The sequence below is a fragment of the Ochotona princeps genome, chromosome 14 (genome assembly GCF_030435755.1).
Source record: "Ochotona princeps isolate mOchPri1 chromosome 14, mOchPri1.hap1, whole genome shotgun sequence".
Lineage (NCBI taxonomy): Eukaryota > Metazoa > Chordata > Mammalia > Lagomorpha > Ochotonidae > Ochotona > Ochotona princeps.
The window spans coordinates 19130577-19145344 of NC_080845.1; the positions used below are offsets into that span (position 1 = coordinate 19130577).

Below are 14768 nucleotides of genomic sequence, written 5' to 3' on the forward strand. Positions count from 1 at the left end.
GCTTAAGCCATTTACATTCAGAGTTTAATATGTATGGGTGGTACTTTGGTCCTGTCATTTTAGGAATGGTTTGTTCATTGGTTTAGTCTTCTGTTGTCATTTTACTGGGATGTTCTTCCCATTTGCCTTTGGTTTTGTTTGGTGCTATTGCTCTTCTCTGTCAAGAGAACATCTTGAAGTATCATTTGTAGGGCAGGTTTGAAAGAGGCAAATTCTTTTAACTTTTCTTGACTGTGGAAGAATTTTATTTCATTTTCAAAGACAAAAGAAAGCTTTGCTGCATATATTTTCCTAGGCCGACAGTTTTTTCTTTTAGAATCTGGAATATGTCACTCCATTCTCTTCTTGCCTGTAGAGTTTCCTGTGAGAGATCTCCTGTGAGTTTAATTGGCATTCCTTTATATGTCAATTGAATTTTTTTCACGTGCACATTTAAGGATCTTTTCCTTATTTCAATTGAAGAGAGCTTGATGATCATGTGTCTTGGTGAAGATTGCTTTTGATCAAGCCTGTTGGGAGTTCTGTGCCCCTCCTGGATCTTGTTTCCCGATTCTTTCTGCAGATTAGGGAAATTTTCCTTTGCTATTTCATTAAATACATTTGCAAACTCGGCTTCTCTTTCTGCACCTTCTGGGACTCCCATAACTCTTAGATTTGGCCTCTTAATAGTGTCTTTCAATTCTTGAATCCTTTTTTTGACCTGATCCAGCTCTGCTTCCAGCTTTTTGTTTGCTTCCCTCTGATGACAGGAAATATCTTCCAATTCTGAGATTCTTTCTTCTGCTTGCTTCATTCTATTTTGGAGACTCTCCATTGTACTTTTAATTTGCTCTACCGTGTTCTAAATTTCTGATATATCAGCCTTGATTTGCTTTATTACTTCCTTAAATTCTTTGAACTCTTGTATGTGGTTCTCATTTTTTATCAGAAGCTTTAAAATGAGTTTTATGAATTCTGTGTGCCGTATTTTCTCGATGTCTTCCTCAGTTAACTCTGAGGTTGGCATAGGGTTTTGCTCTTTTGCAGGGGAGTTTTTCGTAGTATTCATTGTACCTTTGTCTCTTCTTTTGCTCTTGATCATTGTACTTCTGGTTAGCAGAGTCTTCTCCTTGGGGCAGGTTTCTAAGCTGTGTCAGCCACAGGTCTACCATGCGATTTTACTTGTTGTGGTTGGTACACAACTTTTTGCTTGCAGCCACTTGTGCCACAACCTTCAGTGAGTTCCAAGTCTGGGTTCTTATGTTAGATTTCCACCATGGTCTCCACAGCCCCAGCTCCTGGCTCACTACTCTCCCCCTCCTGTGATACTGTACTGAGGTTGCACTGTTGTCTCTGCAACCTTTCTCGCACTTCCGGTTGGAGCAGGTCCCAGGATTAGGGAGACACCAGATGTCCTATATAATTAGGTTGTTGGTTGCGCTGATCTTGCCAGAACCTGTTGGATGTTAGGTCTGGGTGCCACACGGACTTATTTTGACCCATATGATGCTACAGTCGGTATTATTTTCCTGCGGGACCAGTGCAATCCATGGAACTCAGTGAGTTTTTGCAAGCTCAGCACATGCGCAGTTCACTGTTGTCTCCTGCAGTCCCAAAGCTATTGCTACAGTGTGCAAAATGGCACCTGACATACCACTACTAGAGTTCTTGATCTGCTGGCATCAGATCTGAAGGCTACTCAGACCTGTCTTGGGTGGAACCTGTAGAATGCCACATTGATGCAGTTCACTGAGTCAGAAATGAGTTCACTCCCAGCTCAGCGTATGCTCAGTCCTGTTCCTTGCCTTTGCTCCCTTATGCAAAATGGCTCCCAATTTGGCTCTAGGGGGCTGACTGAGCTGTGAAACCCACCCTGTTCTTGCACTGTCCATCTGGGATCTGCTGCTCTGTCTCTGCTCCTGGTCAAATCAAACGGACCAACAGGACAGACAGTTCTTTGTCTGGGTTTACCTCCAAAGCTCCGAGTGAAAGTCCCTTCCCACCTGGTTGCTGGTGGAGTTCCGGCTGCTGGTGGAGTTCAGATCACCATTAGCTGAATGCTGCTGGAGTATCAGCCACTGCAACACCATACTGCTGTGTCTGCTGCTTTCCTGTGTCTGTCAGTCTCCAGGTACCCCTCTGCTGTTGTTCTGTCCTTTCCTATTTCCTGAAATATGTCCTCTCTGCCTCATCCTGATTAAATGTTTTTCCATCCATTTAAACATGTCCTTACCCTATTCTGCCATCTTGATTCTCCTCAAAAATATTTAGAGCCTGGGTGAGCTCAAGATGAAAATCCTAGCACCTAAAGAGCTATTTTGTGACAATGCACCTGAGTGCAGTTTGAGCCTCTTGTTAGACTTGGCAAGGTCCAACTCAGCCTTTGCTGGGATGTGTGTATTGGGGCCGGTAGAGGTTAAAACACAAGAAAGCAATCCCTGTTTAAATGTATTCTGCCTTGCTAAGCTGCCCTTTTCCTGGTGTGTTAGCTAAAATAGTGGCTTTCCTTGCGGATTTCTTGGCGATTATGCCCATTTAGTTTCCATGTTGTAACTGTATCAGCACCAAGCCTGAGACATTTGAGACAAAGAGAAAACCTTGAAAACTTGCAGGCGGGTCATCCCTTGTGTTAATCTGCTTCCTGGCAGTCTGCCTTCTTTCCTTCTCTTTTTTGGCCTGAGGTTTATTCTATAATCATGTTCTTGGTTTCCATATTGTCTTAGTAGAACAAAGAAGGAAAAACACATCGAGTCCATCTCCTGAAAGAAATCAGCTGTGTAGATTTTAATAATCTTTATTTTATTTTAAAGATTTTACTGGAAAGGCATATAATACGAAGAGGAAGAGAGAGAGAGAGAGGAATATCTTCCATCTGCTGATTCACTCCCCAAGTGGCCACAATGGCCAGTGCTGCACCGATTTGAAGCCAGGATCCCGGAACCTGGAGCCCCCTCTGGGTCTCCCACATGGATGCAGGGTCCCAAGACCTTGGGCCATCCTCAACTGCTTTCCCAGGCCACAAGCAGGGAGTTGGATGGGAAGTGGAGCTGCCGGGATTAGAACCAGCGACCATATAGGATCCCGGCATGTTTTAGGCGAGGACTTTAACCACTAGGCCATGACACCAGGCCTTATTTATTTTATTATTTATCTTTATTATTTATTCTTACTCAATTCATTAAAATTAATCATATTAAAATAAAAGTAAAATAATACAATGAAAGCAGTGAAAAGCGGAATGAATCCTTTAGATGAGAAGCAGAATGGATTAGAAAAACACATATATTCTATCTCAGAGGAAACTACTATAAAATTAATGACAATGAGGTGCATATTTCTGCACATACAGTTGAATAGGAATTTAAAAAATAAGCAAATAAAGAATGCTGGACCTCAATAGGTCCAGCTAGGTCACAACAGGCCAAAAAGAAGTTTCAAATGTTAAGTGTTTCTAGGGGCAAGCTAAACCAGGGAAATAAACTTTCCCTGTTATTGAACTGGCTAGCCATATTTGTGATACATACAGTGTTCCGTATTAGCTGGAGCAGGAGAATGAGCTTTTGTGGGGGACCCAAAAGCTGTTGCTTTTGGACGTTGCAAGGTTCTGAGAGAATCATTTTGCAAAATACTCTAGAATACACTGATTGAGTCTGGCCCGATTATTTCACTTGTATTAACTTATCTTTGGGAAATAGCAAAAAAGATACCCACTTTTCCAACTGTAGTATCTTTGTCAGCTTTTTATACAGTAGTAAAAATTAGACACAATCACTTTAAGAAAATTCTCAGTAACAATTACCCTATATCAGTCATTTCCGACATGTTCTGTTAAACCATTTAATCCTCCCAACAACTTATGAACAAGATCATCTTCTCACTTTATAAAATGAGAAGAATTTAAGCACAAGAAGGCTATCTTGCTGGGATTTGTGTCAGCTCCCAAGTACACGATTTCTGTCACTCTGTTGCCTTTCTACATAATATACCATAGTTATGCAGTGATTTACTCTGTGCACATTAAAATCATCTTGCAAATGTTTATATTTAAGCATTCTAATATATTACAAATTTATTGTCCATGGAAAGCCATCAGGTTAGAAAACAGTTCCAGAAAAATCTTTAAAAATAAATAAATAAATAAAACCCCAAGTAAAATTCATATTAAAATATGAATGGTCTTGCCTTTAGTGCCATATTGTCTTCGAGCTAAATTGTTTGTTGTGCTGTGAATATAATGGATTTAGCATTAATGATAATTGTAGATAAATACCAGATAAATCCATATTTACTGGAACAAGGAGCAAACATTTATAAAAAGAAAAAAGCTACATTCCCCCAACTTTCAAAAATTTAGGTTGCATAGATACCGATTTTTCTGCAAAATTGTCTTACATGTTTAAAATTAAAATTGATGTTTTCATATGGGTTTGTAATGCTGAGTTGATGCTCACTAATTGGGTTTGTCAGCCATAGCAAGTAAGATAAAGATGTCCCAAAAGTATTTAGAGGCTTATTAATAATTATGTTAAAATATGTCTCATCAGAAATTACTTGGTTTTATTTGTTTTCTTAGAAATAAAATCTACTTGTGGTTCTTTGCTCTTGCCATGGAAGCCTCTGTAAGTCTTTCTTCTTTGGTTATCTTATTTCACAGTGCCAGTTGTTTCTGAATACCTTGGGGATTGGCATGAAATCAAGCAACTCGAGCAGAGAGATGTGGGACAGTGATTCTGAGAGTGTTCTGAGAAGGTGATGGCTGAGTCAGAAGGTGAGTAAAATGAGTAAAATAAAATGAATCCGTAACACTGAGATTTCAATATCCTTAAAAACAATGTCTCAATATTTTTTAAAGAGTAAAAGTGATTTTAAGTCACATCTAGTGCATACATGGGTAAAGTATCAATTGAAATAAGGAGCATGATGCTTAGAGCTTTTTTCCAACACTATTAAAAAGGAAAGTCAGAAGGCAGTGCCATGCCATCACTTTTCATTTTAATAATAACTCTAGTCAAGAGCACACCCAGAAAATGACAGTGTGTTTCTAAGATGGGTGTTCTTCGTGGTTGCCTCTCTCTGACATAACCTTGTATGGTACAGGTGGTTCTTTCCATATGGGCCAACCGTTAAGTATGGGCTGTGTTTTCCAGACTATGGTTTGCCCCTGTGCATGATTACAAGTATGATGGTGATGCTTACCAAAAAAGCTCTTTGTCTAATCCCTTAGAAGATTTTAATTGAGAGGCCAGTAAGAAAGACATATAAAGATTTAGAAATCATTTAATGATTTTTATCATCTTTAGTTTGCTTCATATTCAGGTAACGTGATCTTTTAGAAGATAAGGCCAAAATCTACATGGATCATAATGAGAAGAAATTAATGGCCAGGGGTGTGTTTCATTGGTTAAGACAGCTAATAAGACGCCTGCAGCCACTATGCGAGTTCAGTTCCTAACTCATGCTCCTGGCTGATTCTACTAATGTGGACTCAGAGCAGAAGAAATGATTGAGTTCTTGCCAATGTACATGGGATATTGGATTGAATTCTTGGCTTTCAGCATCAAGGAGTAGGAACACACACTCTGTCTCTTTTTCACTTTCCCTCTTACAAACACGCAAACAAAGAAAACTTAGGAAAAACAAATTCATGAGAAAATGTTTTCTTTTTCAAATCAGATTTTGACACTATAGCTCATTACTCTTAGTATAATTTTTGGCTCTTGTACTATGTAACAAACAATGAGTTTGTGTGTAGTTTCTCAATCCACTTGAGAGCGTGTAGCATGGTGTTCATGTTACTTACAAAGATCTGAGACAAGAACAGTGACCTGAAATGGGCTCACTAAAAAAGGTTTAATCTCCCATGAAATGGAAGACTGGTTAAAATGGTGAGATAAGCACAGCTTTGAGTTCTCCCCCCACCAAATTCTTGGAGTGACATAGAGACTGTGTTAAATAGGAAACATATACAACCTCAGTGCTACAAATCAGGAATGGGTGTGTGTGTGTAAAATATATATATATATATATATATATATATATATATATATATATATATATATATAAAATATTATACTATGTATAATACATATGATAAATATATTATAACCTGGTTGTAGATTTTTGCCAACGTAATAAAAATGTCTGCGCTTCATGGAAGCTGTGAAAATGGACACAACTGGGGACAGCACTGTGGTGTGGTGTGTTACACATGGCCAGTGATATTGGCATCTTGTCTGGGCATTGGTTCAGATTCTGACTTTCCAGCTCCTGTGTGCCAGAAAAAGCAGCAGAAGGTGGTGCAATGGCTTCTGTTGTAATCATGTGGGGGACCCAAATTAAGTTCCAGGCCTCGATGTGGCCTAGTCCTAGTTGTTGTTGTTGTTGTTTTGTTTTTGCTGTCATTTTGGGGAGTGAAGCAGTAAATGTAAGATTTTTCCATTCTCGGTCTCTCCTCCTCTTTCTATAACTCTGATTTTTCAAATAAATGCATTAATCTTTCAAAAAGAGGAAGAAATGGACACAGTCTACTCTGTTAAGTACATAAGTGAACAGCACCAGGGCCCAGCAAGCATACAGTCATGTTGGATAGGGCCTAAGAATCCTTGCTGTCAGCATGAAGCTGAGAAGCAGCTTTTCGGTTTTGCTACTAAATCAATTAGAGAAACAGGGCAGACGACCTGGACCTGAGAAAATTGATGCAATTAGAAATGTGAATATAAATCTGTCAGGAAGAACTTGAGACACACATAACATTTTCAGCATATAGGTTCTACTCACAGCCATACCACCAAATCAGGTCATTAATACAAATATGGGTAAAACAGATGTCATCCAAAGATGATGATGTTTCACTGTAAAGAATCTGGAGAAAGAGAAGGAATCTACAAAGAAGACTAAGGAGGAAGGCATAGATAATTTTCCAGGTATTGGTTTCTTGATCAAGACTATATTAAGCCTTTCCTATTACAATTTCATTAATATGACAGTAACTGTGTGTGAATTAGAATGAATATGTGTACATGACAAAAAGAATCTGAAAGCTATAACTTATACAAATATTTGCAAAAGTGGAAGATGCCTTGCTTCTCATCCACGGATGTCATAGAGCTCAAAAAACAGTGAAGTGCAACCTGTGCTTCTCACAAACCAGTGTCAGTGTGGGAGAGAAGTGGTATCATCTATGCTTGATATCAGTAGATAGGGAAAGCAGGGTGGGCCTGGGTCATCAGTCAGGATGGTCCCTTTAAGAATGATACATAGGACCAGCCCCAGTGGCCTAATGGATAAGGCACTGGCCTCCTAAGCAAGGATTGTGGGTTCAAGTCCCACCTGGGGTAGAGGGGCTCACCTGTTTTGCAGGATGAAAGAATCACAATTCTGGCTCAGCTCCTTTGGGTGTTGGGGTGTTCTGTACCCCATCTCCGCATTAGAGACCCCAGTGAGACTAACGCTCCTTCATCCTTATGATCAGCTTAGTCAACGGGGTGTTTCCTCAAACTCCTGCACAATCCACAGACCTTTTCCAGAGGAAAGGTCAGCAAAAGGGGACGCCGGCGGACACACAAAAAGTTCTTGGGGAAGGGAAAATCCAGCCACCCCAGGTGCTACTCGAACCCACAATCCCTAGCTTAGGAGGCGAATAGCTTTATCCATTAGGCCACTGAGGCGCGGCAGAACAGTGACTGGCGTTCCGTGGTACACCGGCCAGAGTAAAGGAATCAGGAATATGCGGGAGGCCTAGGACGGGGTAGTGTGGGAAACCGGATGCCCGGGACCAGGACGCGGTTGTTCGAAGGGGTTAGACAGGGACCAGCCGCGGCGTCCAAAAGAAAAAAAAAAAAGAATGATATACAGACATTTGTGGAAAGTGAAGCATGAAAGGAGGGAGACACAAGAGGAAGGAAAAAACAGTGTAAGAAATAGACATGAAAGATGAATAGACATCTTGTATATTTTAATTAACTCTAAGAAATAAAAATATTCCAGCCATATTAAAATGCATTGCAAAATTAAAATGCAACTGTCTTTTTGGGCAAAGCATAAATATATAGATGAGGACAACATTATAATTTATTGTATGTTTAGATCAATCTATCGTCAAAACATCTAAATATAATTCTTTATTACAGAATAGAATTTAAGTATCATAGATCCTGATATCCTAGAAACAGGGGATCACTGCCTAATATTGAGAGTAAACAAGAGAGAAATATAATGGAAGAAACTTTGGAATTTTTGTATTATAGTCCATTATCTATAGATGACCTTTAGATACATTTCTGAAAGTTAAGGTAAGAGATATAGTTGGATTAATAAAACTCAGGAAATGGAGAGGGAGATTAAACACTCTAAAGTGTGCATCTTTTATGAAAGGGGATATTTTATACCCTTTTATTTATGTATTTTGCATATTTCTCTGAGAATGGGTGGGAGGGGTAAGGGAAAGTTAGAGAACCTGAATCACTCCCCAGGTACCTGCCACAGCTCATAGAGACTGGGCCAGCTTGAAGTTGAGAGCTAGAAACACAATCCAGCTCTACTATGTAGGTGTCAGGGACTCAACTATTTCAGTCTTCATATGTTGCCTTGTAGCGGGTACCTTAGCACAAATGCAGAGCACGAACAGAGCCAGGGTTCAAACCAGGCACTCCAATGGGATGTGGATATGCCAGACAGTGTCTTAATCATTAGACCAAATGCCTAGATTTTCATATCTTTTAAAATTGATCTGTTCAGAGAGATACAAGCACATTTGTTAGAATTACTGAAATAGTAATTGTTAAAACTTAAACCAAAAAGGATTTAAAGGATTGAAGTTTAGACCAGGAATTGAGATGCTTAGAAAATAGGAAATTGTATTTGCTTACTTGTATAACCTACCCCGCCCCCGCCTTTTAGATTTATTTTTTATTGGAAAGGAAGGTTTACAAAGAGAAGGAGAGATAGAGAGGTCTTCCATCCATTGGTTCACTCCCCAAATGGCTGCAATGGCCAGAGCTGAGCTGATCCAAGCCAGGAGCCAGGAGCTTCTTCCAGGTCTCAAGTGCAGGGCTGTGAGGACTTGAGCCATCCTCCTCTGCTTTCCCAGACCACAAACAGGGAGATGGGTGAGAAGTGGAGAAGGGGACACACAAACCAGCTGGGATGCTGGCACAATAGGCAGAGACTTAGCCTACTCTGTAATGGAACTGGTTACTATTTGTACTTTTCACCGTAGTTAATACATAGTGAATATATAGTCTTTAAATTCCCTTTATTGAAAAAGATACCAGCAAAGATCATAGAGAGATACATTTATAAACTTATCGCAAGATGAATATAAAACTGACAGTAATAAAATTTTGATTTTTATAGACTTATTAATACAAATGTTAAAGCAGATTTAGTGGTCAAGTGGAAGATTGATGTGACACACTCAAGGAGAATTGATTTCTAGAACACAAGAGTAGCTCAACATCAGGAAATTAAGTCATGTAAGTTCACACATTAACCAAAAAATAAGGGGAAAATCCCATAATCATGTAAAGATACTGGAAATTCAGTATTTTTATTTAAAGAACAAATGCTTACAATAACAGGCAAATAGAAGTGTATGCTTTAACATAAGTAGTTGAAACACATATTAGAAATTTAACTACTTATTATAAAAAAGTGCTTTTATAAAGCATCAAGAAAATGCCATACTCAAAAAAGGAAATGAAATGAAAATTTGTCTTTAAAACATTGAAAAATGTTCAGTCTTACATTTCTTAAAGAAACACAAGTGATAGAATTAAAATATTAAACTAGAGTAAAATACAAAAATAACATTGATAGAGGTTGCATGAAATGGCTCTCTTATCTGATTGGAAATTATTAAAGTTATCAAAAATTATTAAAAGTGCATATATTCTTTTGTCTAGAAATTGCATTTCTAGAAGTTATATATGGAGAAATCAGTTAAGAAAAATATAAAGAGTAGCAGCAACATTATATAATTTTATAAAGAAAAACAGAAATAAAATCAAATGTCCTACAATAGAATAATTATTATATAAATTTAATAAGCTCATGTGGCAGGATGATATTAAACTGTCAAAAGTGATGTTATTCATGAATGCTGATATAAAAAATGTTTTGGATTTATTAAGTGATAAAAGCAAAATTTATACAGTGTCAATATATGATCTATTATCATCATATTAATGTAAGTTGCCAATAGTTGATATTTTGTTCAAAATAATGATTGCTTTGAGAAGAAAAAGCAAAAATTTTAAAGGAAAAAAATATGTATTTTTCATGTACAGTGGACTTAATATGCTTTTTAGAAAATCTTACAATTCAATCAGAGCCCGGAAACCACGGAAAAATTGACCATGGATAATTGCTGATATAAAAATTACAAATGACCTAAAAACAAGAAATATTCAACATCAATAGTGATTTTAAAAATAAAATTAAACTAAGATTCTCTTTCTCTATGACCAAATAGGGAAATGGTGTCTAAAAGCAGAGAACTGATACTCTACTACAGTACTTGCTTTCAGCCATGATAGTTCCTCTAAAAAACAGCGATGGAAACAACATTTTGAGAGTATAACAGTACATAGTGGAAGTCTTGGCAGGTGGCTCTTTGATCTTTAACGTTGTTTTCTCAGGATCCCCATAGAGAGAGCATAAAGAGCATGTGCCAAGATGATGATCGTTTCAGTTTTGTTTACAGGCATGACATTAGAAAATAGAATCCCTTCCTGTTCAAAAATTAAAGGTTGACAACAAATGTAGTCTATCTATAAATGGGATGTTATTTAGAAATTGGATTTTTCGAAAAAGATTTAATGGCATGAGTGAGGTCAATAATATGCTGTAACAGTGGGAAAAAATTCTTGTTCTGCTGCATTGTAACACTAGAGATGCGCTTTTCTGGTATTAGTGCTGAATACCGCTGGCTCTCTTGCTGTGTTTGATTTTGACCAGTTAGCATGACTTGCTGGTCTCTCCCTGTTATCTGCCCTGGTTGCTTATAACAATGGTGTTCTTTCTCATCTCCTTTTCTGAGTTTATGCAATGACTCTTCCATGGGAGAAAACTCTTCACTTTTAGAAGAAAGCAAAATTGATAAACAATGCATCCTGTGATATTAAACATTAGAATGAGCGCTAGGGAAATGAGTTGGTGAATTTAACATGAAAAGGAGACTGTAACTTAGAGGAAATAGACATGCTACCTATTGGACATGTGCTTAAATTGACAATACTAAATCATTCTTCTTTGGTTATTCATCAAAAAGCCTTAGGAAAGTCAGGCTGTGGCAGATACAATATGTTCTTGGAAATTAGGTGGAAATTACAAATCAGCTCCACTTGGTCACTGAGGTTCAGTGGTCTCTTCTATAATAAAAAAGTTATTATAGGAATCTGGTTTAAAACTAGGCCTTTTCCTGCTAATAATTGAGGGTTTATTACTTTATGGGCTTGAAGCCATTACAGAATCTCTGTATTTGTTTTCTCACCTAAAAAATGGGCATAAAAGTAGTTGACAAAATGTTATAAGGTTTAAGTTAATGCTTTTAAGGTCTCAAATGTACATGGTAATGTTTCAGTAGATGCTAGCTAATATTACAAATTTTATTTATCTTATTCCTAAGTGGGAAATGAGACTGAAACTTACTCTAGTTTCTAATTGCTTTACATTTTTAATAAAGTTGAAAGGCTCTCATAATATTCATCACTCTCACTGTATTTATGTGTGATGCTTTGTTCTGTAATCTTCCATGCCAGAGCCTTAGAAATACACACACACACACACACACACACTCCTTCAGACTGTAGCTCTGAGGAAGAAACAGAGCAGTTCTTGTCTGATTTCTGGGTCTTTCTTTGATAACTACACTGTAACAGCTGGTGAAAGCTGAAGGCAACTGTTAGCTTTGCAGAGATTATATGATGCCTACATGTGACCCATTTCATATGCATGTGACCTACTGTGCAATGCTAGGCTTGCTGGTGGCCTTCCTTCACGTTTCTGCTTCGTGATTTAGCCTTTGGTTTTAGATTCATGCAGCAGTTTCTCTCGCCATCCAGCCCTCGGGATCCATTCTGGAGTTACATTCTGGATGTGAAAGCATTTGTCTAGGTCTCAGTCCTGTATTCAGGTTCCCTATTTATGCGCCAGGACCATGAACAAGTTCCTTGTTAGCATTATGGAAGCAGTCTGTGAAATCTGCTCAGACCTGAGATAGAGGGTGAGGAAGACATTGACAAGTGGGTGGTGGCAGGCTGTTGGATTGATAGGAAGGGCCTGTAAGCAGAAGGATTTTAGGAAATGAAAGTACTTGAGTACTGGGGATGAGGGAGGGGCCAAGACTAGGGTAATCTCCACCTTTTTGTCTTGGTTGCATATTAAGACTATGAATAAGAAATAACAGGTTTTGCAGATGTCGAGTTGCTGCATTAGGCAATTTGGGGGATTTCCGGTAGATTTTTCCAGCAGACAGATGAAAATTTACTCTCAAGAATTCAGAAAGTTTCTCCTTTTCCCAAACTCCTACTTAATTGGAAATAATGTAAAGTGGTGTAGAGTGGACCCCCCCATTGTCCCTTTTTTTTATATTGACCGGAAGAATTTGTATTCCTCCTCTGTCAGGAATAAATTCTGATTGTTTCTCTTGCACATCAGTAAATATATATTATGTAAAGCTCTCCTAAGAAACTCTAAGCACCAGAAATATGAGTTCCAAAGATTAAAGGAAGGCAAAACAAAATTAATTCTATGGCAAACCAAATTAGTTCCTAAAAGGAAATAATGTCAGAATGCCCCCAAAACATCAGTTTTGTAACAAATCAGAGTCAGGGGAGCATTTTGTAAAATCCCATGTTATAGACTACAGTTTAAGAGATGTAATAGCCTGTGATAACGAAATTAATAAATTGCAAATTTGAAGCATGTGGCATGAAAATGGCCTAAAGAAGAAATAGGAAAAATTAGCAATGGTTTATAAATATGTGTGTGTCTGTAATTTTATTTCTGAGTATTATTTCTGCTAGAGTATTTATTGGACATGTGCAATATATGGGAAAAATGAGCAAACAACAACAAAGAGCCAGAGTCATGGAAAGAAGAAGAAATGAAGATTAAAGCAAAGAAAATCATCAATGAAACTGCCAAGATAAAAGGAATTGATGAGAGTGTAAAACCTTTTTCAGATTAGATTCACAATAATTATACAAAGGAAAAATTTAAAGGAAGCACAAACAGGAAAAGAAACTAAAAATTACATTAACAAAATGGACATTCCAATCTCTCTTTTTATTCTTTAGAAATGACTACAACTCTGTAGAAAACAAATAATTATAAAATCATGTATTAAACGCGAGAACTTCAACATTCACCCAAATATCCATCTTTGGGTGGTGAGTAAATGAATGTTTTCATTTTCTCTTTAGTTTTCTGTACTTTATTTGAAGTATGCATGAAATATACACAAAGATGCACCACTTTTACAACAGACAGGAATTAACGAGATTGAAATGAGGCTCTGAGCTCCATTTTATCTTAAAATTGAACACATGAGCGCTTCACGCCGCTGCCATCTGATGCAGGAACTGAACCGATGGCGCTCATCGCTAACCCCTGTGGGTTCCACACATTTCCCCTGAGGAAGAAGCCATCTCCCGTTATCTGGTACACTTCCTAGCCCCAGTGGTTCCAATAACCGATTTCAATGGGTCAGACTACCGCGTGGGTTCTGCATTGTCGTTTATTTGCAATGGGAAACAAACTACAGGCTACTCATGTCTGCTGTTTCGCTCCCCTATCTGGATCTTGTTGGAACTTCGATGTGGGATCCTTCCGGCTCAACATCTGAGAGAAAACTACCACCTTTTATTTTAACTAATTCGGTCTTAGACCCTCACAGCGCCCTCTGCCCTCTCACACATACGCTCCAGAATTCTGTGAATGCTAGCAAAACTGGGTCTGTCAGATGGGAGCCTGCTCCAACACAGACGCATCAGGTTGTACAGCTCCAGGGGGCAGTTCTCTGGGCAGGAGAGGATGTTGCCATCTCGCACGTAGTAAATGACCTCCTCATGGGCCATCCCATAGTAGGGTTGCAGGCCATAGGAGAAAATCTCCCAGAGAACCACACCGTAGGCCCACACATCAGACTCAGTCGTGTAGCGGTTGTAGAAAATGGACTCTGGAGGCATCCAACGGATAGGAATTGCGTCATTTTCATTTGCTTTGTAGTAGTCTGCGGAGTAGATGTTCCTGGAGAGGCCGAAGTCTGCAATTTTCACCACCATGTTCTCACCCACCAGGCAGTTCCTGGTGGCCAAGTCCCGGTGGACAAACTTGCGCTCTGAGAGGTAAGCCATGCCAGCTGCCACCTGCCTAGCGATACAGAGCTGCTCAGCACATGAAAGGGGTGGTGGTCCCGGGCTGGAGACCTGAGCTCTCGAGGCCAGGTCGCTGTGGCTGAGGCTGCACACCGTGTGAGGCGACATGCTGCGCAGAAACTCGTTGAGGTCACCATAGGCCATGTATTCAAAGAGCAGGCACATAGGCTTCCCCACAGCGCACACACCTGGAACCAGAGGAGCACCCTCCGTTAGCCACGGGTGGTAACATGACAGGGAGGAAGGAACACTCACAACCAAGCAGATCAGCAAATATCGGGGCCCTCTTTCTTTGTTGATAGTACCATGCGTAAAATCTGACCTCATTTCTTTGCTTACACATCTCCTATTTGGCTGTGAAGAGTCAACTCATTTATCAACCTGCGTAGGATAGCTCAGCTCCCAGTTCTT

The 14768-nt window shown here is 38.9% G+C and overlaps 1 protein-coding gene and 1 non-coding gene across 2 annotated transcripts in view; one reads left to right on the forward strand and one right to left on the reverse strand.

Moving 5' to 3' along the window:
• Positions 1-7244: 7244 nt before the first annotated feature.
• TRNAR-CCU (transfer RNA arginine (anticodon CCU)) lies at positions 7245-7316 on the forward strand. The gene has a single exon. It is a non-coding gene; the product is annotated as a tRNA-Arg (tRNA).
• A 6526-nt stretch (positions 7317-13842) lies between these two features.
• MUSK (muscle associated receptor tyrosine kinase) overlaps positions 13843-14768 on the reverse strand; it is an 87792-nt gene continuing 86866 nt past the window's right edge. The window contains exon 15 of the mRNA XM_004580909.3: positions 13843-14545. Coding sequence (XP_004580966.2) covers positions 13863-14545 — 683 coding nt within the window. The 3' untranslated portion in view covers positions 13843-13862. The remainder of the gene's footprint in view (positions 14546-14768) is intronic.